The 26,518-nt window shown below is 42.2% G+C and overlaps 1 protein-coding gene across 1 annotated transcript in view; it reads right to left on the reverse strand.

Moving 5' to 3' along the window:
• NUP107 (nucleoporin 107) overlaps nucleotides 1-26,518 on the reverse strand; it is a gene marked incomplete in the record, with an annotated part of 1,716,438 nt that overhangs the window by 1,627,662 nt on the left and 62,258 nt on the right. Inside the window, 2 exon segments of the mRNA XM_044088020.1 lie at nucleotides 810-925; nucleotides 1,193-1,267. Of these exon segments, the coding sequence (XP_043943955.1) occupies nucleotides 810-925; nucleotides 1,193-1,267 (191 nt within the window).

Genomic DNA, 26,518 nt, shown 5'->3' on the forward strand with positions numbered 1-26,518 from the left:
AATATATATATATATATATATATATACACATAGACATATACATATATACACATATACACACACATATACATACATACACACATATGCACACACTATATATATTTTATATACATATAAACCCACCTATTTTTTTTCCAAAAAAAGTCAGCAATGTTCATGATTTGATGGTTAAAAAAGGCCCACTGCTAAAAGTCTCAGCAGACAGCATGTATTTTATTCTTTGAAAGTAGAAATATCCTCCTCCACTTGTCAGTCTTTGAGCTGTAGAAGCCAATATAACACTTTGCAGATACTGATGGCATGACAGTAATGAACCAAGTTTCAGTTAGTACACTGAAATTAATTAACTGTTCAAGCATTTTTACTGAGTCTTGACATTAAGCAGTAGTAGTTAAGATTTTTGAGAGATCTCTGGTTGGTACCATTTCCCATGCATTTCTTCCAAAAGTCACCAAGTTTCATCAGCCTATTTCCAAAATGTACAAAATGATATCCAAAAGAAAAAAAAAAGCCCATAGTACTATCGGATGTGCAATGCTCATGAATAAATTATTCCACTTATCCGGGGTAAAAACACTATATTTAATACTATTTTAATTTTGCTAGCTTATTGGCAAGAACCACCCCTCCCCCCAAACAATAAAATATCCTTAAGGTACCACCATCCTCATACTACTGGTTTCAGGAAGTCTGGAAAGCAGGTTTTATTGCACACCACTGCACAGAAAAAATTCACTAACAATTCACCACACATAACTGAGGGTATCCAAATAAGCACAAATAACCACATGAATAACTACACATCTTACCACAGAAGAGCTTCCACCTAGCCCTGGAGTTTGAACAAATCGTGGACTTCTCCCAGATGTACCCATAATTTCAGAAAAATCAAAGAGGCCCCCAGCACTTCCCGTTACAGGAGTCACTATAAATGGAAAAACAATAATCAAAATTAATCTTTAACCAAGTCTGATGCCTGTAAATTATGAATTATGACATTGTGTCATTCAGTATTACACAAGTCATCTTCCTTTAAGGAGGCTATTATCAGGACAAAATCATGAAACAAACTGAATTCAACTGTTCAGAATAACTTAAAAATATGTGGAAATTTACAAATAAGATAAAAATCACTATTTCATACAGTGAAAACATCACTGTATTTCAATTTTAAGATTGGAGGAGGTCTTACATGGCTGACGAAGCGATCGCAGAGAAAGACGACCTTTTCCTGGTGTTACACTGCTTGAAGTTTCATTAGCCGATGCTAAAATTAATTGTTAAGGAAAGCACAGTATAAACAGTAATACAATATAGTTTAAGGACAACAGCTTCGCAACAAAAGCATACATATCACTAAACAGCAGACACACGATATACTATTAGATGTTGTTAGCAGCACTTCACAAAAATCTTGACGAAAATACATCATTCACAGTTGTGACCACATACTTATCAGTGCAAGATTTAACAAGTGAAAGCTAACGGAAGTTCTAGACTTCACTAGACTAAATCATCGACCAAAAGAAGGCTAAATCATCGACCAAAAGAAGGGATTTCACCAATCTTGCACATATTATGAATCCAAAAACATCTCATCAGATATAAATAAAATATTTTATGTACGACAATTTTCAGTTTAATTAGAAAGCAAAGTTGTTAAAGTTATGTGATACCAGTAAAGGACTGGAAAAAGAATCCTAAAGGCTTATATACTTTTTTAGTAAATTTACTTAAAACTGACATTTCTGGTCAGTCACAGTACTTACACAATCAAGGATTTACGTATCATAGTGTGTGAAGAGTGTCAGGAGTGATTTGTGAAAGACAAGTACCAGTAAGAGTTGAAGGGAAGGTCTACAAGAGGGTAGTGAGACCAGCTATATTATATGGGTTGGAGACAGTGGCACTGACAAAAAGGCAGGAGTTTGAGCTGGATGTTGCAGAGTTAAAGATGTTAAAATTTGCACTGGGTGTGACGAGGGTGGACAGGATTAGGAATAAGTATATTAGAGGGTCAGCATAGGTTGGAAGGTTTGGAGACAAAGCCAAAGCCAGAGAGGCAAGATTACGTTGGTTTGGACATGTGCTGAGGAGGGATGCTGAGTATATTGGGAAAAAGATGTTAAGGATGAAGCTACCAGGTAACAGGAAAAGGAAGGCCTAAGATAAGGTTTATGGATGTGGAGAGAGGGGACATGCAGGTGGCTGGTGTGACAGAGATGCAGAGGACAGGAAGAAATGGAAACAGATGATCCGCTGTGGCAACCCCTAATGGGAACAGCCGAATGAAGATGAGTGTGTCTTCTCACAATGTAAAAATAAACTTAAATTAACTGCTGATCCTATAACTGAACTGCAGAGAGATATGCATGAGGTATGTCCCACTGTCTGCTCCTATCTTGTCCAGGACTCGCTGCTTGCCAATGGCAGGATCCAACTCCTCCACAACCCTGGATAGGATGATAAAGCAGGTATCAGAGAATGAAAAGAAAAAAAAAAAAAAACAACATGAAAATGTCTTGTAAAAAGACAACGGCCTTCCCTTTTTCCATTCTGCTACTTATCACACAACTACACAGAAAAAAATAGGGTAGATGCTTTGTACCCATGCTTAATTTTTACAGCCATTCCCTGTGTCCCATATCTAATATCAGGTTTACCAGTCCTCTACTCTACCCCAGACTATTACAGATTTGTACAACTGGGGCCAATGTGCATCTTAAGGGTATCCTTGATCCTGGGAGTGGGGGGCATGCTGTCCTATTTCTGCATTTTTTTCCCTACTTTATGAAGTAAGCAACTTCTCACACTGCTCCAGGGATGATCACCCAAGCTTTTTCCCAACCCTTAAGGACTATGCCATGGATGTCACAGGAAGTCTCAACATAATCACCTCTCACTTTGTGATGAGCATACCTACATCTTTCCTGTCAAATGTCCAAGCTGCCAATGTAACAGGTCACGTGAGCTGTAGTCAGGGTTTTCATATCACACCATCCATAAAGTTCTTCCAAATTGAAAAGAAATACAATTATCATGAATATGATTAAAATATCCAAGTCAGTTGTCAAATTTAATTTGCAGCTGGGTTGCCCCCAATTCTACACCTCAGATCCCTTCTCTGGTCAAATCTATCCACATTTGTGAAATAGAAAGTTCCTACTGAAGCCATTACGTGATTAATGACTTATGAGTAGCAATCTTCCAGTTCATTTATTGTATCTGTATTTTGTTAGCTGGGTTGTCCAATACAGTGGCATAAAGTGGAAAATGTAAAACAATGACCAGGGAATCGTAATAATGACCAGGACATCATAACCAGCCACAGCATACTGGCACAGATCAAAACACACCATCAGAATTGAAAAAAAAAAAATATCTAACACTAGTACTGCTACAATAAAGATTCTTCAGACCAAAGCAAGTATAAGAAACAGACAAGAAACAGACAAACAACAGCAAAACCTGAAAGGTATACCATCAAAGAAGAAGCTGTGTATTACCATGAAGGAAAGAGGAGGTTGGGGGACAAATGGGGAAAAAAAGCCATTTAGGAGACAGGAGAGCGGGAAAAAGTTGAAAGGCAACAGGTATAAGACATGAGGAAGCCCTAAAGACATACAGAATAAAATCCACTAAAAGTATACATTAAGTGAGAACAGGCTTTTCTACTACAGCAGTATAAGATGTTCATCACACATCACTGCTGCAGTGGCTTTAGCTAAATAGGTTATATCTTGCCAAGGATGTTACAGCCAGCCAGTATTCCAAGGCTGCTGGGTCCCTTCACACATGCATCTAGGCTGCAGTCACCTCAAGCTCCTAAATGGAGCAAACAGTAGGCTGGGCAATAAAATACTTCAATAGTTTCTTGCCGCCATAAGTGTGGTCCTCCTACTGGCCCACAGAATCTGTGCAGCAATGAAAGACAAAAGCCAATCAAGTCCCCTTTTGGGAACCATTCCACATATTTTACACACACATAATTTTACTGGCTCAATAAGAAGACAATCTTTAAAATGTCTCATATGACAGAATATTTTTACTTGAGACGGTTTACTTTTTTCCTAACACACTATTTGTGGTAAGTGTGCTGTTTTTGCACTTTGTGTTTTTCTTATAAGGGCTTGTGTGTTTTTAAGGAAAGTAAGTGTGCTGGGTGCTAATGTACACTTTGACAATGTATCTACTTATAGAGTCTATCAGGTTTGACCAGGGTTCATGCTTAGTTTTAGGCAGATATGGAAGAGCTTACTGGGTCCTCCAAATATGAAGGAGCATCCTAAGGAGCCCTTACCGATTCCATGGGTTCAGTCAGTGTGCCTCAGCCATTGGTGGGTGACTCTGCAGTGGCCGTTGGTTGTTCATCTGACCACATCTTGTCTGGATCCCTCTGGTGCAGTCCCTTCTGCCACCACAGACCGGGGTTGACCACACCTCCTGCAGCTGTTCAGGTGTCCTTGGGTAGGCATGGGAGAGCCACTTTACTCTGAGATGGTAATTTCAACACCAAGTGCATCCCTGCATATTCAGAGTAAATAACCTGCTCCCCAGGATAAGGGTCCATCCCTGAATTGGTCTTCTTCTAGAGATGTCACTAGGAAAAAGTAACATTAAAAACAGTTACCTTCCACAGAATTTTTCTGTTGGTAAGAAAGAATTTAATTACTAAAGGTTTATTGCAGGAATTTAAAACCTCCAAGTTTGAATGGACTTTTTGTTAAAAAAAAAGAGCAAGTTCCTCGGTTCCCAAGGATTTCTTGTCTGATGAATATTGAAGGGATAGGGCAGCTTCCATTTTTTCTGCTCAATTCCCAGATTCAGAAGACATCATTTTCTGGAGCGGTGTCTAGAATGAATAATGTGTTTGTATAGCAGCAAGTATATGCTCTTGCATTACTTAATAAATATGACATTACAAACAGATACTGCAGTGCCTGCTCCTATTCCTCCTTTGTTGCAGTCTTGGAGGATCTTTTTGACATTGTTGAGTATCAGATATACTGCAGGCATTCAGGCCCTTAAAAGGCATATAAACTTTATAAAGGTTCTTCAGTTTTGCAAATATATATTTTTTTCATCTCAGGACAGACACAGCAGCAATTTCTATTTCTAATCCAGTTGCTAACTAAACTTAAGGGAATGCTAATCCTTCTCCATTAGAAAAGTATGGTAATGCTTTTTTTGATGGGTTTTGGAAGAGAACTTACTCCTCCACATTACCATTCAGAATTCCGAATCATCAGGCTCATATGTTTTGTTGTTGCTGGCTTACTTTGATGATTAGAAGAACATTTCGGCCACCTTTTAATCTTCAGAAGGTAGATCTTCTCAAAAACTCCTTCACACTTTTTATAGTGCGTATATGATTGCACAGACTCATTCCAAGGCAGATATTACTGTGAGCAGGCAATTTGCTTGGGTATGTAAATCAGAAGTTTTCGAAGAATGTTAAATCGACAAGTCTCAATCGTTTTCCACCAAACATTACATTTTAAGAATAAGTGGCAGGAAGGATTTAATAAAAAGGAGGAAACCTTACAGAAATGGTACAGTCCACTACTTCAGAATGATTACTGCAGCACTGCTTCCCACTTCCCCTCCCTCTCTCCCTGACTCTCTTTCCAAGCTGTCCTAGAGCCACAGTCACCATCTTCCCCTTTTGGCAACTGATGGACTCAAGCAAAAGGGTTCAAAGAGTTGTGTAGAAGGGGACTGGTGGTAGTGGGAAAGCTTACTCCCTTTTCAGGGAGTGCACCCTCATCTTTTAAATCAGACTTCCACCATTTCCTCCAGTCCTAAGTCTAATGCTTTCATTGGGGGTCATATGGCCATTATCCTCCTGTTCTGTCAGGAAATTATTTTTTTTTATTCTAGAATTTTTTTGGTGCCAAAGGAGCCCCCCCCCCCTTATTGTCACAGAGTTCAGTTCTGTCTGGATACTGTTAACCCCAAAGATCTGGGATGAAAGGAAACAAAAGGTTGCCCAGATTTGCGAATGGCCTTAATGTTATACAAATATCTGAGCAGTCTATGCAAATCTATGGTGTGAAGAACCTTCTCACTAGCAGATTGCAGAGAAGGAAAAAAGGAGGGGAAATTAGTAAACTGATTAAGACACAACTCATTAATGACCTTGGCCATAAAGGATTAGTATGAATAGTTGCCCTGTCCCTATGAAACATTAAGGGAGGAGAAACAGCCACAACAGCCTGGACTGAAGTAAGGTCAAAAGAAGAGCAGTCTAATTACAAAGTTGCATGGAAGCTGAAGCTGCAGGCTCAAGAGAAGCCAGAGTCAATTTTAAAGCAAAACAAAACTGGGGTCCCAGGAAGGTGGAATAGGCTTCCTGAGATGCCCAATATGAAGGATGCCTTTTAAAGAAATTGTTTGACCTCAAACCTAAAAGCCATAGGAGGAGTCAATGGCAGACAAGCAGAAACAGCTGAAAGAGCTTTAACTGAAGAATATGCCAACCCAGGATGGAGCAATTTGCACAAACAGAACCAAATGAACTTCCAGAGAAAGTGGATCCTGGGTACGAGCATCCATTTAGACAAATAAGATTTCCCAGTAGTGGGACTCCTGGCCTCCTGCAGAACCTGCCACACATCCTCAGAAAAAAGGTGCCTAAAAGGGATCAAAACCCTGTCTCCCACAGTGTCAGATGAAGAGTGGGCAAGTGAGGATGGATGAGAAACTCCTCATCTTCTGGGAGTACGCCCACCCTGTGAGGTAACTTGTGGCGATTGGCCTTGGCAAGGTGCTGAAGGGAAGGAAACCAATGCTGTCTGGACCAAAAGGGAGTCACCAACAAGATTTTGGAGGAGCCCTGTTCTATCTTGAACAGGACCCTCTGTACGAGAGAAAAGCATACTGAAACATCCCCTTCCAAGAAGAGATGTTATCCATCTTCCATGCCAGAGGACTTGGGACTCTGGTGTAAAGAAAAGAAAAGTACAGTTTTGTACCTACCATAAATGTAGATGTCCGATAGATATGCAACTGCAGTCATAACATATGGGTTGTCCTGCCTCAGGCAGCCCTCGGTCGGCCGAATTCCAAAGTCTGGGTCCGGCGTCGGCTGGTGTCGCCTCCTCTCCGTCACAACGGCTGGAGTATAAAGGCATCGGCCGACGCCATCTTCTTCAGTGTTTCTTGCCCCAGATGCCAGGTGCCCTCCTAGGAAGGCTAAATTTGGTAAATGGATAAAATAATCCCAAACATGCACAACAGTAATAAACAGATACACCATAGGAATACCCCCAGCTAATGGGAAAAGGGGTAGGGACCCAAAAATAAGGATACAGAGGGGTAGGAGGGAGGGAATGACTGCAGTTGCATATCTATCGGACATCTACATTTATGGTAGGTACAAAACTGTACTATGTCCTTCAAGAATGCAACTGCAGTCATAACATATGGGTTGAATACCATAGCCAAGCTGGGGTGGATGGAACTAAGATAAGGATGGTGTAGCTAAAATCCCTGCAGGACTGCCAAGCAAAGCCTGCTCGGGATCTGGAATATAAGGGCAGGTTGTAGTGCTTGGTAAATGTATGCACGGAGCTCCATGTAGCAGCCTCTAAAATGTCCTTTGTTGCCACTCCTCTTAGGAAAGCTGTGGAAGTGGCTATAGCTCTGGTGGAATGTGGCCTAATATTGGCTGGCACACCTTTTCCATGGAAAGAATAGCAGAATCTGATGCAATGTCCAATCCATTTTGAAATTGTTTGTTTGGAGATTGCTTTTCCTTGTACTCCAGCAGCATAGGCTAGAAACAGTTGGTCAGACTTTCTGGTGGCCTTAGTTCTGTCCAAGTAGTAACGTAGTTGTCTGTGTATGTCCAAAGTATGCAGTAGCTTTTCCCCCCTATTTTGAGGATTGGGGAAGAATGTAGGCAGGTGAATAGCTTGATTTAGAGACACCCTGGAAATGACTTTGGGCATGAATGTAGGATTGGTTCTTAGAGAAACTCTGTCTTGATGAAAAATGAGGAAGGGAGGCACTGCCATGAGTGCCTGTATCTCCAAAACTCTTCTTGCAGATGTGACTGCCAATAAGAAGGTAGTCTTCCATGAAAGAAATTGCATTTCTGAACTTGCTGCTGGCTCAAATGGAGGAAGAGTTAATTTTTCCAACACATAATTGAAGTCCCATGCAGGTACTGGCTGTTTTCTGGGAGGTTTGATATTCTTTATTAATCTTAGAAACTGTCTTAGCAAAGGATGAGAAAACACTGGAGGGTCACAATTGTATTTTGCTGAGATTGCTGAGGCATGAATCTTTATTGAAGAGTATGATAGTCCAGTATGCAGTAGTTCTGCCAAGTATTCTAAAATCTGAGGTATACTCGGCAATGCTGTGTCCTGACCCCTGTTGGCATTCCAGATGCTGAATCTCTTCCACTTGGCTGAATATGTTTTTCTGGTGGAAGGTCTGCATGCTTCCAGCAAGATTTCTTGAACTGATTTTGAAAGAAAGTTAGGCGGAGAAGTCATGTTAGCCTCCAGGCTGTCAGATGCAATGATTTCAGGTCTTGATGTACAGTCCTGTAATTGTGTTGTGTTAGGAGCAGGGGCCATAGGGTCAGAGGCCATGGTTTGGTCCGAGTTATGGTCAATAGCAATGGGTACCAGTGTTGCCTTGGCCAGTCTGGAGCTATCAAGATACCTGTTGGTTGCTCTGCTTTGATCTTCAGTATCACCTTGGTCAGCAGAGGCAGAGGAGGGAATGCATAAATTTTTTAGAGAATTCCAGCTGAAGGAGAGAGCATCCGTTTTCCAGGCTAGAGGATGGTGAGTCCTTGTGCAGAACTTTTCCAGGTGATGATTTAAGTGGGAAGCGAAAATATCTACATCCGGTCTTCCCCATGTCTTTGTCAGTTGAGAGAAAATGTGAGGGTGCAGCCTCCATTCGTGTGGATCCATGAAATTTCTGCTCAGGTTGTCCGCCAGTACATTGTCCTTGCCTGGTACAAACTGGGATTGTAGATGTATCTTCAGGCTCAGGGATTTTTCCCAGAGAAGCATTGTTAGTCTGCAGAGGGGATACGAATGAGTGCCTCTCTGCTTGTTTATGTACCACATGACAGTGGTGTTGTCTGTCCTTATTAGCAAATGTCCTTGTTGTAGTGATTCTTCGAAAGTCTCGATTGCATGTATCACTGCCAACATTTCCTTTTGGTTTATGTGCAGATGTCTTTCCTTTGGGGTCCATTGCCCTTGAATGCATCTGCCCTCCATGTGCGCCCCCCATCCATGGTCTGAGGCGTCTGTTGTAATCATTTGGCCTGCTTGAGGTCTGTTGAACGACATGCCTTTGTTTAGCTGACTGGCTTGAGCCCACCATAAAAATTATTTTTGCAGACATGGAATGAGTGGGATTATGTCCTCTAGGCTTTGGCTGTGTTGAGACCATATGTTTTTTAAATACCATTGCAGCTTTCTCATATGAAGTCTTGCCAAAGGTATCAGAAGGATGCAAGATGCCATGAACCCAAAGGCCTGCAGAATTTTCCTTGCAGTCAGCTGGGAGAGTTTTGCTAGGCCTTTGAAGTACTCTGGTAAATGCTGCTGTTTTTCCTCTGTGAGGTAGGCCATTTGGTTTTCTGTGTCCAGTTTGGCTCCTAAGAAGATAATCTGTTGGGATGGCAGTAGTTTTGACTTCTGAATGTTGACTGTGTATCCCAAGGCCTGTAGTAGATGCATGATAGTCCAAATTTTCTTTTAAGGTTTGTTTGTTGTCTGCTTGTATGAGGCAGTCGTCCAAATAGGGGTATATTTGAATCCCCTGCAGTCTGCAGTGTGCCACTACTGATGCCAGGCATTTCGTGAACACTCTGGGCGCAGTAGATAAGCCAAACGGCAATGCTGAGAATTGATAATGCTCTGTCCCTGCAAGAAATCTGAGGTATCTTCTGCAGCTTTGTCTGATTGGGACATGCAGGTATGCCTCCTTGAGGTCCAGAGTGACCAGCCAAGACCCCTTGCCCAGCATGGGAAGGAGTTGCTGCAAAGTCAGCATTTTGAACTTTGGCACTATGAGAAAAGTGTTTAGAGATGACAAAGTCCAGTATGGGTCTCCATTTGTTTTCTTTTCTTGGAACAAGGAACAGCCTTGAATAAAATCCCTGGCCTTGCTCCTGAGGAGGAACCCTTTCTATTGCTTTTATACTTAACAGCTTGGAAACTTGAGAGAGTGCCTCTGCCCTTTGATGATGTGCCAGATTTGGCATGCCTTGTCTTATTGGTAATGTGTGGAAGTGGAATCTGTAACCTTTGTCTATCAAATCTAGAATCCAGTTGTCCTTGGTTAAGATATGCCAGTTTTGTGAGAATAAGGATAACTTTCCGCCCAAAGGTGCTTCTCTTTGAACCTTTGTAGGCGGCACGAAAGTCAAGTCATTGTGATTGTCCTTGTGGTGCAGCTGAACTGTCTGCGCCACTTCTTTGATTTGGAGGTTGCCATTGGCGGCCCCTGTAAGATCCTCGGTATTGCCCTCTACCTCGGGCACGTCTGCTTTTTCCCCTTTGAAACTTGTCTGAGCCGGGGAAGGACCAATTCTTTGAGGGCCAGTTTCTGCTGAATTTGGGTGGCTGAACCTGAAGGAAATCCTTGACTGTCTGTACTGACCTTGCTTTTTCCTCTATGGATTTCAATACATCTTGTGCATTAGCACCAAAAAGCTTCTGTTTTTCCAAAGGTGCATCAAGTAACTTTACTTTAACATGGTCAGGCAAAGACTGATCCTTTAACCAAGCATGTCACGATCACAGCCCCAGTCATAGCTGCCCTACATGAAGCTTCCAGTGCATCATAACCACACTGAAGAAAATGGTTATTAACCTGCTGAGTGTTATGTATATGATCCTGCAATGCCTTTTTATCAATAGGCTCAGGAGAGGCTAACTTTTTCTGTAAATCATCCAGGAGTAAATCCTGGTACTGAAACATGTGAAAAAGGCAGTTTAGTGACCTCATGGCTAGGGTAGTACAGGTATATACTTTTTTACCCCATCTCTCCAGGGACCTAGCTTCTCTGTCCGCTGGCAGTGGGTTTTTGGCAGAGGAGGCAGCCACTCCCTTGGGGCCCTGTGAAATAGTTTCTAGATCCACAGAGTGGGCCTTAAAAAGGTGCTTGTGAGTGTCAGGGACCCTATAATATCTGTCCGGCTTGACAGGAGCCGGAAGAAGAGAATCAGGGTTAGCACTGGAGTCAGAGAAAACGTCATCCAAAACATCCATAACAGGTGGAATAGCCAAAGGTCTGTGCTGGGGAAGGTACGAAGCCTTTTCCTGGAGTCAGAGAATTCCTGACCCTGCCACTGAAAATGTTCCCTCATGGAATGCAGGACTTCACCAAATGAGAAATCCTCTGGAGGGGAGGCAGAGGGAATTGATTCCTCAGCATCAGAGTCCTCGTAGGCCTGGAAGGATTCTTCTTGGGTATCAGAATGTTCAGAATCCCCAGAGGCTTCATCCGAAGAGAGGTCATCCACCTGCTCAGTTCTAGGCCTTTTCTCTGCAGGTAGCAGAGAACCCCTGTCCGGATGAGGCTGAGACCCCCTGATAAGGGAAATAAGATCAGCAGCCAGAAACATGATCTGCTTATCAGAAGGGGCCTGGGCAGTACGTTTAGGATGGGCCTTGGCCTGACTGGCGGCCTTAGCATGTGCAAAGGCCTTGATGGACATGGATACAGGAGGCCTAGCAGCCCCACGTGCAGGCGTAACGCTATGTCGGCCTGGAGCGGTAGATTTACCACTTCCGAAGGGACCGGAGCACTAGCAGAGGGTTTGGGAGTAGCATCGGTAGTGGACACGGGCCGAGGATGTCGGTCCCGGTCCTTGCGTTTTTTAGCAGATTGGGTTGTCGGTTGATCCGACGGCATGATATACGCGAAAGATTCACCGAAAAAGTCCTCGGCGAATTCTGCCCGGCGCCTGAGAGTGCGCTTATTAAAGCAAGCACAGGCAGCACAGGCCGAGACGTCGTGGTCTAGGCCCAGGCAGGGAAGGCAGAGAGAATGGAAGTCCTTATGAAGTATTTGTTTACCACAAGACAAACAATTATTAACTTTCTCAATTTGTTCCGACATCGGCTGAGGCAAGAATAAATGTTCCCCAACGGGGTACTTGGCTTTTAGATGACTTCGGTACTGAAAACACAGGAGCTGACCGACCGGCACTTGCGAACTGCTTCTGTTTCGGGCACAACGTGGCAAGAAAGACTGGAGAAGATGGCGTCGGCTGATGCCTTTATACTCCAGCCGTTGTGACGTCGGAGAGGAGGCGACACCAGCCGACGCCGGACCCAGACTTTGGAATTCGGCCGACCGAGGGCTGCCTGAGGCAGGACAACCCATATGTTATGACTGCAGTTGCATTCTTGAAGGACATCTGTCTGTTCAGAGAAGAGGCAAAAAGGTCTACATGAGGAATAGCCCACTGGTGGACAGTGTCCAGAAACATCTCTGTGAAGCATCCACTCGTGAGTCTGTGTTATGGAAATGTTCAGTCTGCCACAAGATTCTGTTCTGAAAAAATATAAACAGCCTGAAGAGTCACCTAATACCAGACAGAAATAAAGGAGCATCCAGACCAACAATCAAAGATGGCATTCGGACTGGCAGCAAAGAAGTTCTGAGGTAGTTACGTCCATGCATCACCTTTATGACGTACGCCAGGAGTGGGAAGTCTACATGTGATGTACAACGTCAAAGGCTTTGGTATAATGGCCAGACACTGGGCTACCTATGGCAGGGGATACTGCAACAATGACAGGGAAAGAAATGCATTACAAATGGACATGGAACAAGCTAACATTGAAAGACGTGTCAGTAATACGGACAGCTAAAAGGTGCTCATCTACCCAAGCTACCTTACCAATTCTGACGTAACTGAACAAACATCAGACACTTCACATTGTACTTTAAGAAACTGAAACAGTACTGGTTTCTTCCTGAAATTAATAGTCTTGAAAAAAAAAAAAAAAAAAAAAAAAAAATTTATGTTTATCCTCCGGTGAACAAATGACAAAATTTAGAACAGCAAGCTGGACCATATTGCTTTACTCTTCCATCTAGCATCCTTGAATGCTATTCATACTGTTTCAACAATGCCCAATTTGCCAGGAGTTCATCATAAGTTAGAAAGTATAGTTGTGCAACTAAACATACCAAGCTACATTCTACTAGTCTGTCTGTAAATTACTAAACTGAAAAAACCCAGTTTGACCTCTTCCTTCTAGCCACTGTGGCCATCATGCTATAAACACATTATTGAACAGAGAAATAATGTACAGTAACAATTAATTAGCGAATTTATGTTAACATTAATGCAAAAAAAATTATGTTCAGGTAAGAAATATTTAAAAATCATGTAAACAACCTAATTTATAGATATTTTTACCCTGCAATTATAAAATGCACATCACATGTAATGTAAATGTGGAGCTTTTCTCCCTGGGCTTCTTTTGAAAAGGGTTTTGCCCAGACAGACTTTTCCCAGTCAACAAAAACAAATAAGTAACATGTTCTAGTATTTCACTGTGAAGTAGCCTCCGCTATTTTTGAGTTGTATCCCACTGACCAGCTAGCTTTCAAAGCTTAAGGGAACCTTTCAGGAGTTCTGTCAGGAGCTTGAGATAATATAAAGACAGAGCACCAAAAGAGTCCAAGTTTTTTTGACTAGAAGAGAGGGAGGCAATACCCCTTAAATGATAATACTAGTAAACTGTATACACAACAATACAAACACATCAACACCTGGGCAATACAAAAAAAAAAAGACAGAAAAAATAATGGGGCTGGAGGGAGGGCTGGCTACTGTAATGGGGATCTACTGAAACATCTACTGTTATGTTTAGGTCACACAACTGTACTATGTTCAAACTTAGATCACTGTTGCAGTACTCTGAGCTATTTGAGTCAATTACCATAACTTAGACACTAAGAAGGGAAGGAGGGAGAACCAATAATCCGGCAGCCCCTGGAAAATGGTCCTAGCAAAGCCTGTTCTGGACCTGAAAAAGGAACACAGTTTGTAGTGCTTTGTAAAAGTACATACAGAGGACCAAACTGCTGCCTCTAGAATATGTAAGAGTCCACACCTTTCCAGAAAGTCAACAAAAGAAGCTGAAGTGGAATGGGTCCTAACTGTAACTGGAAGCAGCTTATTATGGAGAGAATAAAAAAGCATAACAGCATGTGACAATCATCTGGAAATAGTCTGCTTTTGACACAGGCTGCCCTTTTATCTTACCTTCACAGAAGACACACAGTTGTCCTGAAGGACTGAGTTTTGTCCATCAGAGTGTGAAGATTCTTTTTTTCTCCCTTATTCTTTGATTCATTAATAGTCAGTCTTAAAAATAAAAAAACAACTCTGAGATCACTTTAGGCAAAAGAGAAGGGTTAGCTCTCAGAGAGCGCCTGTCCTCGTTAAAAAAGAGGCAGGACTGACTCACCACAGAAGCTTGTAACACAGATACTCTACTAGACGTCAGAGCAAAGTACAGTTGTGTACACCTACCATAAATGTAGATGTTCGAGTGTCTTCACTGTTGCAGTCATGACTGTAGGGTTCTCCCCTGCCGGCAGGCAGTCCTCGGTCGGCCAGAATCCCAAAGTCTGGGTCCGGCGTCGGCTGTTCAACCATGCTCCCTGATGTCAGAGCGCCAGGAGTACAAAGCTGACAGCCAACGCCATCTTCTCCAGTTTTTCTTGCCCCAGATGTCAGGAGTCCCAAAATGAGAAAGGTCCCATATCCTTTGCAAATACACCTCAGAAGAATGGTGAAAAAAGGAACCACACAAAAATAAAAATAAGAGGGGACAGGAGGGAGGGAAACCCAGACTGCAACAGTGAAGACACTCGAACATCTACATTTATGGTAGGTGTACACAACTGTACTATGTTCATCGTGTTTCACTGTTGCAGTCATGACTGCAGGGTAGAATCCCAAAGCAGAATGAAAGGGAGGTGGTCATAAAGTAGAAGGGACAGCTAAAAGGCCCTGCAAGACTGCAGAGGCAAAGCCTGCCCTAGACTTAGAGTAGAGAGGTAGATTGTAGTGCTTAGAAAAAGTATGCACTGAACTCCAAGTTGCAGCTTCCAAAATGTCTTTGGTAGGAACTCCCCTGAGGAAGGCCACAGAAGTGGCAGCAGCTCTGGTAGAATGAGTCCGTATACTCCCTGGGATTTGCTTTCCATGGTGTGAATAACAAAATCTGATTTCATGTGCAATCCATTTAGAAATGGTCTGTTTTGAAATGGCTTTACCTTGGGAACTTGAAGCATAAGAAACAAACAAACAATTGTTCTGATTTTCTGATGTCCTTGGTTCTGTCCAGGTAAAAACGTAGTTGTCTGTGTACATCCAAGGAATGTAAGATCCTTTCCCCTTTATTTTGAGGAGTGGGGAAAAAAGTTGGCAAGTGGATAGTTTGATTTAAAGCCACTTTGGAAACCACTTTAGGCATGAAGGTAGGATTAGTCCTCAAAGACAACCTGTCTTGATGAAAAATAATATAAGGTTCCACAGCCATAAGAGCTTGTAACTCTGAAACCCTCCTGGCAGAGGTTAGGGCTAAAAGGATGGCTGTCTTCCAAGATAAAAACTTGATGTCAGAAGAGGCAGCAGGCTCAAAAGCAGGCAAGGTGAGCTTTTCCAAAACACAGTTGAGATCCCAAGCAGGAATGGGAAGAGATCTAGGAGGTCTTAAGTTCTTAGCTCCTCTGAGAAACTGTCTCATGAGCTGGTGGGAAAAGATGGGAGGGTCTGTATTATAATGAGCGGAAATAGCAGAGGCATGTATCTTAATGGAAGAGAAAGAGAGACCCTTATGTAAGAGATCTGTCAAGTAAAGTAAAATTAAAGGAATGTTCGGAAGAAGAGGATCAGAATCCTGAGTCTGCATCCAGGAACAAAATCTTTTCCATTTTCCTGCATAAGATTTTCTAGTGCTAGGACGTCTGGCTTCTAAAATGACATCCATAACCTGCTTGGGTAGGAGAGAAGAAATCAAAGGCCCTGGATTAACCAGGCCGCCAGGCTGAGTGTGCTGACATGGGAGTGTAGAACCTGACCCTGATGTTGGGACAGAAGGTTCGGAGTTTGTGGTAAGACCCAAGGGGGCTCCAGACATAGGTTTTTCAGAGTGGGGTACCAAAACTGTCGAGGCCAATTTGGGGCCAACAAGATTATCATCTTGGGCTTGTCCTGTTTGATCTTTAATAATACCCGTGGAAGAAGAGGAAGAGGCGGAAAGGCATATCCCGAGAGGTTTCTCCAACTGAAAGATAGTGCATCCACTTTCCAAGCTAGTTTGTGGAAAGTCCTAGTGCAAAAATTCTGTAGTTGATTGAGATGGGATGCAAAGAGGCCTATGTGAGGACGTCCCCAGACTGCTGTTATCCTCCTGAATATTTCGGTGTCCAGCATCCATTTGTGTGGATCCGAAAGGTTTCTGCTCAGACTGTCAGCCAGGACGTTTTGCTTCCCTGGTAGAAACTGAGCTTGAAGGTCCAGATTGCAAGCTAGAGCTGTGTTCCATAGATTCATGGCTAGTCTGCAAAGGGGGTAGGAATGAGATCCCCCTTGCTTGTTTATGTACCACATAACTGTGGTGTTGTCTGTCCGTATCAGTAGTTGTCCTGGTTGTAGAAGATTCCTGAAGGCCATTAGAGCTTTCTGAACGGCTAACATTTCCTTTAAATTGATATGCAGATGCTTCTGATCCTTTGTCCAAAGGCCCTGCAGACAGTTGCCCTGAAAATGGGCTCCCCAAGCATAATCCGAGGCATCCGTGGTTAGAATCTGAGTGGCAGGAGGCAGACAGAAGGGTTTCCCTTTGTTTAGAGTACATGTCCTGGACCACCAAAGGAATTCCTTTTGAAGACAAGGCAGGACAGAGACCAGTATGTCTAAACTGTGGCAATGCTGAGACGATACACTTTTTAGGTAACACTGTATTTTCCTCATGTGTAGTCTTGCATATGGTACAAGAAGGATGCAGGAGGCCATGTAACCCAAAGCCTGCAGGAATCTCCTTGCAGATAGCAGAGTTAAAGTTGCCAAGGTTTTGAAAGGTGAAGCCAGCTGTAATTGTTTTTCGGATGTCAGGAATGCCATCTGGGTTGTGGTGTTTAGAAGAGCACCCAGAAAAGTTATCTGTTGCGAGGGTGTCAAATTTGACTTTTTTATGTTTACAGAGAATCCCAGGAATTTGAGGAGGTTCTGTACAAATTCTAGATGCTGGAGTAAGACATCCTTGCTGTCTGCCTGAATTAGACAATCGTCCAGATAAGGGTAAATTTGAATTGAAAGTGCCTCGATCCGGCCTTGAACCAGAGGTATTTTCTGCGTTCCTGCCTGATGGGAATGTGTAAATATGCCTCCTTTAAATCCAAAGATACCATCCATGCATCTTTGGGCAGCATTGGAAGTAGCTGCTGTAGAGTAAGCATCTTGAATTTTGGAATCTCTAGAAAGGTGTTCAAGACTGACAGATCCAGAATGGGTCTCCATGAGTTTTGCTTCCTGGGGACTAGAAAGAGCCTAGAGTAAAAACCTGTCCCATCTCTGAAAGTGGAACTAGTTCTATGGCTTTCATAGCCAAAAGAGCTTCCACCTGGTTTAAGGTCTCTGTCCACTGATGTTTTGGAAGGTCTGGCCATCCGCTTGGCCTTGGCAGGGTATGAAAATGGAATTTGTAACCTCTTGAAACCACATCCAGAACCCACTTGTCCTGGGTTATATGAATCCAATTTTGATAAAAAAGAGAGAGTTTTCCTCCGAGAGGGGCTTCAAGGCAAGAAGTTCCTGCAGCCCAACAGAGGGAGTCATTGAGTCCTTTTCCTATGAGTCTGTGACCTGTCCTCTCCTCCCCTAGGGGTGGAAGCAGTCCACTGTCTTGGTCTATAAGAAGCTTGTGTTTGAGGCCTTCCTCGGGAGCGTCTATATCTACCCCTCTGAGGCCTGTCTGAAGTGGGAAAGGTCCAATTTTTAGAAGGCCAATTCCTGCTAAATCTGGGTGGCTGTACTTGTAAGAAATCTTTAACTGTTTGCATGGATTTCGCCTTGTCCTCCATCTTTTTAATCACCTCTTCAGCTTTTGATCCAAACAAAACATTATGCTGAACAGGAGTATCCAATAATTTAACTTTTACTTGTTCTGGCAAATTTTGTTCCTTTAGCCATGCATGCCTTCTAATAACTGTGCCGGAGGCAGCAGCCCTACATGAAGCCTCCAAGACATCAAATCCACAGTGTGAACCATGCTTCCCAACTTGTTCAGTGGCATGCAATAAATCATGTAATTCCTTATCGTCTACACAGGCAGAAATGGAAGTAAGCTTTTGTTTTAAACAGACAAGAGAAATTGCTGGTATTTCAGCATATGAAACTGACAGTTTAAAGCCCTACTGGATAAAGTAGCAGAAGTGTACACTTTTTTGCCCCATCTTTCTAAAGCTCTAGAATCCTTTTCAGTGGGAATGGGGTTTTTGGCAGAAGCGGCCTTAACTCCCTTAGGACCCTGATAAATGGTTTCAGGGTCAGCAGAAGGGTTCTTGTATAAAAACTGGTGGGAATCAGGAACCCTGTAATATCTATCGGGCTTAACAGGAGCAGGAGGAAAAGAGTCAGGGGTTAAGTTAGCCTCCGAAAAAGCATCATCCACAATATCCAAAACAGGAGGAATAGCCAGGGGTCTATGTTGGGGGAGAAGAAGAAAATCCCTTAGTCTTTTCTTAGATTCCGAATACTCCTGTCCTTCCCAGTGGAAATGTTCCCTCATTTCATGCAAAGTTTCCCCAAAAGAGAAATCCTCAGGGGGAGAAGCTGAAGGAATGGATTCCTCAGCATCAGAATCCTCATAAGGAGGGAAAGAATATTCCTGGTCAGAAGAAGAAACTGAAGAAACAGAAGCCTGATCAGAGGAATCATAATAAACTTCCTGCCTTGGCCTTTTATCTGGAGGGGGATGTGAACCCCTAATCAGAGTAAGTAAATCCTCCGCCATCTTGAGTAACTGTTTCTGTGAGATGGGAGCCAGTTCAGAAGAGGCCTGTGTTGCAGTCTTTGATTTAGAAGGAGTCTTTGCCTTTGTCTTTGGCTTTGCCTTTATTAGAAGCCGAGTAGGCCTGAAAACCCCTTCGGAAGCCGGTACCTGCACAGCGGCTCCGGACCCATCCGAAGGAGCATTGTCCGAAAGTCCTGCAATAGAAATATTCAAAGGCCTAGTTGGCTCCTCGTGAGAGTCCGTTTCGGCCATCGGTTCTGAAATGGCCGACGACAGGGGCTGCAAAAGCGCCTCACTGATGACGGCCGAACCTGAAGCTGGCTCCGCTTGTGCGATATCGGCAGATTTGGACCTCGGAGGCCTGTCTTTATCCTTGCGACATTTGTGAACTCCGGTAGCCGGAACCGTATCAGACAACATTTTGTAGTTAAAGCGCCTACCGAAGTAATGAAAAGCAAAATCGTACCTTCGTTTAATTGTAAGTTGATTGAATATAGCACAAAACCAACAACTAGCTACATCGTGGTCAGGGCCTAAGCAAGGAATACAGCAAGAATGAAAATCCTTATGAGGTATTTGCTTCCCACATGAAATACAATTATTAACTTTTTCTGACATCGGACTGGAGCAAGAAAAAGTTTCCCCAACGGGGTACTTAGCTTTGAGTGGAGAAGAAAGTCTTCGGCCTGAAGTTTATCAGAAAAAATTGTCAGGAGTCAGCCGACCGGCACTTGCGAACTGCTATCACCGCACGGCAAGAAAGACTGGGGAAGATGGCGTTGGCCGTCAGCTTTGTACTCCTGGCGCTCTGATGTCAGGGAGCATGGTTGAACAGCCGACGCCGGACCCAGACTTTGGGATTCTGGCCGACCGAGGACTGCCTGCCGGCAGGGGAGAACCCTACAGTCATGACTGCAACAGTGAAACACGATGAACATAAAGCAAAACACTAAATTAAGACCCTCAATTTAGCCTGATCAGTGGGCTCAAATGGAGAAGCAGTAAGCTTTTCAAGCACAAAGCCAAGATTGCAAGGAGTTGCCACCTGCTTTCTAGGTGGACAGATATGCAACACCCCTTTTAAAACTGTTCCACTTGATGTTTAGAAAGGTGGGGGGGGGTAAACTCAAGGGCAGACAAGCAGAAATGTTAAGAGTGAATCTTGACACAGGAATAAGGAAAAAAAAAAAAAAAAAAAAAAACAGAGGACAGTTGCACACACAAATAAAATCAAGACCAAGAGGCAGCCAGGCCTGAAGAGGGTCCAGGTCCTTGGGACTGGCACCAACTAGAAAATCTTTTCCACTTGCACATATATGATTTTTTTTTGTAGAATTTTCAGGCTGGGAAGTACCAAATCATCTTTGTCTTAGTTTAACAAATGCAGTCTGTGGGGAAGCCTGTGGTAATGGTCCTTGAACAGACCGAAAAGGGAGAATCACTTCTGCCTGGGCCAAACGGTAGTCGTATCTAGATCCTCACTACAATTCTGGACATATCACTAGAAGGTGTGGGAAACTATGCAGGAACATTCCCCCTCAATGGGACTGGAAATGCACATGACTTCCAGGTCAGTTTGCAAGGAGTCCTGATGCAGGATTTCTTTAGTGGTCTGTTCTGAGAATAGGCCTACTCAGAGAATCTCCCATCTTACAAATACCAAAAGAGGGATCTGAAAAGATAAACGGTGAAGATGCAGAGTCCAGACTGACCAAAGATACCACTGGATTTTTCTCATGTGGAGTATAAGAATCATTGATGCCATGTTCACAAATATTCTGAGAAATTCCATTGCAGATACCTGGCTTTGAATGGAGAATCTCAGAGAATCATTGCAACATCTCTCTCTTGTCAAGGGGAAGAAAGATGTTGCCTTGAGAACAGCCGATTAGACATCCCAGAAATACAATTCTTGGAGAAGGCACGACAGAAGATTTTTTGTAAGTTGTAGGATTCTAAACAGTTGGTAAAGACACATTGACAGCTGGAGAAAGTCTGCAAAGAGAAGACAATTTGTCCAAATATGGAAAGATGTGAATATCTTGAACTCTGCCAAAAGCAATTAATGGAGTCAGACATTTTGAATACACTTTGTAGAGTGCAAAGTCCAAAGGTTAAGACAATGAAAAGATAATGTAAACCAGACACAGTAAATCTTACAAATCTGAATGGCTTGGCAATGGGAATGTGATAATCATCATTTACGTCTAAGCTTAACATGAAAGCTAGAGAAGACAGCAGAGGTAAAAGGGAATGAACGGGTAAGCATTTTAAAATTTTAGAATCTTGACAAATAAAGGAAAGATCCAGCAAAGATCTCCAGGATCCTTCCTCCTTTGGTTTCAGAAGAATCATTGAATAAAAGCCTTTACCCATGTGACATGGGGCACTGGTTTTATTACTTCCTGTGCAAGCATTTGGTGCAGAATGGGAGGAAACAAGGACACTTGGGTCACAGGACAAGGAAGAATCCCCCTGGAATGGGGAAAAGATTCTCCACTGCCAAGTGTACTTCTGTTGATCTGCACTTAAAATCTCATTTGTCTATCACAATCCGGTACCAGAAGGGATGTGGAAGAACTGCTGGGAGAGGGAAGACTCACTGAAGCAAATCATCATACTTGCTTGGAAGACTCTCCTTAATTTTTAGGCTTTTTTTTTTCTTTCTTTTTGGGGCCTCCTTGCCAGGACTTTTTAAATCTTGTTTAACAGCTCCTTGCTGTTTAAACTGCCTATTAAATTCCTTATAGCTGAGAAAATTACAAATTTATATTTTAACATCTTCAGGAAGGTTTTGAGAACAAAGCCAACAGCACTATCATTACTGACCCAGAAGCAGCGGCTCTGTTGCATCACCAACATCTACTGCTCATGTTGCTAAGCATGTTTTACAAAGGTTTTCAAATAACTTTAAATTACAGAAAGAAGGAAGTTTAACTTCTGCATGTTCTCAAGATAAAAAGTAAAAATTTTAACATATGAGCTTGACAGTTTAAAATCATGAAAATTAATGTAGCAGAAAAATACACCTTCTTCCCCAGCTTTTCAAAAGTTCTTAACCTCAGAGGGAATGGGGAGTAGCACTGGTACTCCATTTAGAGGATGCAGATTTAGATACAATAATAAATGCTGGATCTACTTTAGGGTTGGAAAACAAATACTTTGGAGTCTGAGGAACCCATACAAATGTCAGAATTGCTGGGGGTTGACTATCAGGCAGGAGAGAGAAAAACATTCAATAAAACAAGAGTAAAAGTTGTAGATTTGGGCATATCCAACTGTAATGGTGCAAAAGGAATTTTGTTCTGCTCCCACTGAAATCCTCTTTCAACTTAGTCTCAGAAAACGATAATAAAGGAAATCTGAAACCATACTTACTTCAGAATCAGACTGCTCAGTCTGAGATTCCTGAAGTACAACAATCTCCCTGCAAGTCAAAGTCAAAAAGGGTTGGAATACACCTTTCTTGCTTGAAAAAGTAGACGTCAAGGAAAATGTTGAAATTAGATACTTGGTAATTCCCAGCAAGTCTTCCCTGTCCACAGAAACAGGAACAGGAGACAGCAGGATTTTCACTGTGTTCACTTCTCCTGGGAACTCTCCCTGGAAAATGACCAACCCATAGCAGCCAAACGTATCCTACATTCAGGTCCCTAACCCCAGCTAAGTGAGGAAGCTTTACCTGCTCCTTCCCAAGGCAGACAAGGGTATTCCTACAACCACCAGAGGACATTGCTATACACCGGTTCTTGGTGGCTGCAGGTGCAACAGTGGGACAGGAGGAAAAAGATGAGCCATCCGTGGAACCAAGAGGGCCACAGCAGAGTCACCCATCAGTTGCTGAGGCACAACAGGAGTTGGGAAGGTGAAACCACAGACACTGGTAACTACTTCCATAGATGGATAGGGGAGAGCCTGGATAAGTTGGTAAATAGGCAAAACACTGACAGAATAAGTGATTCTGAGGCATGTAAACCACTGACAGTCCCTACCCTTAAGCATAGGCAGCATCCTGCCCCAAACACACAAGCTTACAAAGCCTGTGAAAAACTTCTGTCAGGAAAGTTTTATTTTTTTTAAAGCACATAGTTCACACACAAGCATTACATACAAACTCGACTGGAGATGCAATGACAGTCCAAAAACAGTTTGAGTACTTACGATGAAAGCTTATGTTTTTTTCTGAATAAAATGTTCAGTTTACAAGAAAACAGGAAAAAGGTCCAGAACCGTTTGGCAATTTGTTTTTTATACTGGAGCTGTCCACAAGTCCTTGAGAGTTGGAGCACATGGAATGCACAAGTTTGAAAGCTGGACAGCCCCTGGGGAGGATCCAAATAGCTTAGGCTACTGCAACATTGATCTAAATTTTCACACAGTGACTACACTTGCTGAAATTGTATGCAAATGTCTTACCAACTCCTTTCTCTTTGCCAATACCTCTGACCCCCTTGTAGAATTGGATAGGTCACTGCTGGGTCAGCTTTGCTTGTACTTGTCTAACTAGATATGCAAGTTCATTCCTGGTTTAGCACCCATGTCCCTCATGGATAGGGGCAAAAAAAAGTAAATGTCCCAGCATACCCTTGTTCTGCCTGCCTCTGGGTTACTCATATGTAAAATGCAACAAGTAAAAACTACCAAGGGTATGTAAGGTTAGGCCTCTTAAGATCATCACAGATCAATAAACCAGTAAGTACCTGTGAACTTAAGCAGCAAATATAATTTTCTTTACACATTTCTGCAATACTTGCTCCCCCCATATTAATAACATTAACAAATCTATGCTAGTGCTCTGACAAATTTTAAACAACCAGTTGCTACTTAATTATGTATGGCAAACACTCTTCCAAATATTTTCACTTTATATAAAAAAAAAGGCTGCACAGATGTGTTGAATAGTCAGACCAAGAGGTCCCAATTTCCAGCATTCAACAAATTATAAAGCCGTATGATACCTAAACATTGAGAGAAAAAGTTTTTCCCGGCAATATACCTTCCTATTTATTAATTTATGTTTGTTTACCAGGATAGTCCGACTGGATGACAGACCCATTTTCAGAGGAGGCCTGAGGGGAAAAAGTCCACAAGCTACAGTGAATACACACAGATAGAAGTATTACAAACATATGTTAAGACAAACATATTAAGAAAATCATTAGCTATTTGAGATAAACCCACAAATATCAAGAAAACATCTTAATATTTGCAGGAACATAACCACAGTTGTGAAAAAATATAATTTAGCTAAACATAGCAAGGGATGTATAAAGGATATAGTTAAGAGTACTTGTTAGTGGATGAATATAGAAGTAGGAGATGTGAGATTTAGTCAGTCTAAATATGTTGTAAGGATTACACTTGAAAGAATAGAGTAGAGACAATGGTCAGCCGGGATTTAGACAAGAGCAAGCCAGGACTTACATAGGTTGGACTTTAGCTTTGATTTAAATTGATGAGGGTTAGCTGTAGTTAATATATGTTGGGGGGGGTTAGATTCCCTGTCCTGTAGATACGATTGGAGTAGACTGCTGAACACAGTGCTAGCAATCAGCATATTTATTACTGCTATTGAAAAAGGGGGGGCTCCCACCTGCTCTCCCTGTGGCTGTAGGCTCAATCACAAATGCTTCTGTACTGTAATAGTATTTTTAGAGAAACATTAGTACTATTAACTTGGCATGATGCTGCAGGGACAGGATGGGTGCTTTTTTCCCTTTATGCATACTTATTTTGTCAAAATGCATTTAAAAAGTTTAGATGAAGTAATGAATTTAGTTCTTGGAGTAGACTGCTGTGCTTTCCAATGTATGTTTTAAATGAAATGCAAGAACAGATTTTATAGCTACGTTCCCATTAACAGGGAAATAACCCCTATTCTTATTAAGCCACAACTCTGATCTTTATACCAGTACATGCTCATGCCAAATTCATGATGCATTTGTTGTGCATTTTGTAAATCTTCCAATATTCTTGCTATATTATTCTATAAAAGTCCAACTATCCATAAATATTAGGACACAAAAATGTTCATGCTAAACTATGGAAAAGGAAGAGTTTCTAACTTTTGGTGGACAGTAGGATTACATATGTGATGTATGTCTGATAAACCTTTTTGAGTTAATGTCAGTACTAGTTAGAACATGGAGGCATAAAAGGACACAAAGAAAGTGCCCATACCATTTTAAACAATGACATGTGATGCAAGAAGAATTAGTGCAGGGTATGTACAAGGACCCAATGACACCAGTATGAACATGTTCTGACCCACAGATGCTGTCAGTAGTATAGTGCAGCAGTGTTCAGCTTCAAGTCCACTCCTGCTCATACCAGTGATGGACTACATTACCAAACACGTTGGTGGAGGCAGATAAACAAAGCTGCGATATGCAGAGATGTGGCAGATTCTGAATACAAAGTTCAGCAAATTACAGGAGACTAAAAGTAAAGAAGATGAAACAGTACAAACACGATAATGGTCATGACAACGGGAAAAACCAGGAAAGGAACACTGAGATAGGAGGGAAAACAGTGGAACAGGTTCATTTAAATATCTGGAGGTGTGGCTAAGAAGAAAGGAAGTCTGAATGAGGAATGTCAAACTAGAATTGGAGGTACTGCAGACAGGAATGCTAATGAAGCTACAAAGTAAGGTTACAAATCAGTACTACAAAACTAGCACTTGTATGGCACAAAAACCCGGGCAGTGAAGGCAAAGCAGATGGGGAAACTTAAGGTCATGAAGATGAGATGCCCGAGATGGCTAGAAGAATGCACACTACTGGGCAGATGAAGAAACAATGACATTCAAGTAGAAGCTAAATCACCCCCACCTACAGAGGTGGTCAACAAGAACATACTACAGTTCTGTAATGTGCATGAAAGCAGAATTTCACTTGGTAAAAAATGATGCATCAAAGTCCAGAAGAATGCAAGAACAGATGAGGACATGCAGTCATGATATGGATACACTGTGTAAGAGAACACCTGTAAACAGATACGCATGACTATCCAGGAAGAAAAGAGAATGGCTCTGAAAATTGAAAGAAATGGCAACAATGGATGGGATACCCCAACCCCCATGTTAAACACAGGAAAAAAATAGGAATAAGTGGGCTGCTGCAATTTATGATCTGATGAGAAAAATAGGTTTATTAGCTCTTCACTTGTTATCAGTGGGTCAGGCATGGCTAGTTCATTAATAAAAGGATACAAAATTGTGTTGTATGACATGCTAATCGCAACCTCATGACAATGCATTAAATATCTGTCTGAAATTAAGACAAACTCTTAATACATGGACTTATGATTGGTATCAGTAGAAATTACCCACAGGATGCAATATAAAAAGTTTGAATGGAAATGTCTGTTGATAAGCCATGCTTACTTATACTATAACAGGCATGTCCTTAGACAGATCTTTCAGTAAGCATTTTTAACACTGTCCACTTTTGCAGGACAACTAACACTGTACCAAAAGGGCTTACTG

Source organism: Protopterus annectens, chromosome 11.part0, assembly GCF_019279795.1.
Source record: "Protopterus annectens isolate FY-2018-M chromosome 11.part0, PAN1.0, whole genome shotgun sequence".
In the NCBI taxonomy this organism is placed as follows: domain Eukaryota; kingdom Metazoa; phylum Chordata; order Ceratodontiformes; family Protopteridae; genus Protopterus; species Protopterus annectens.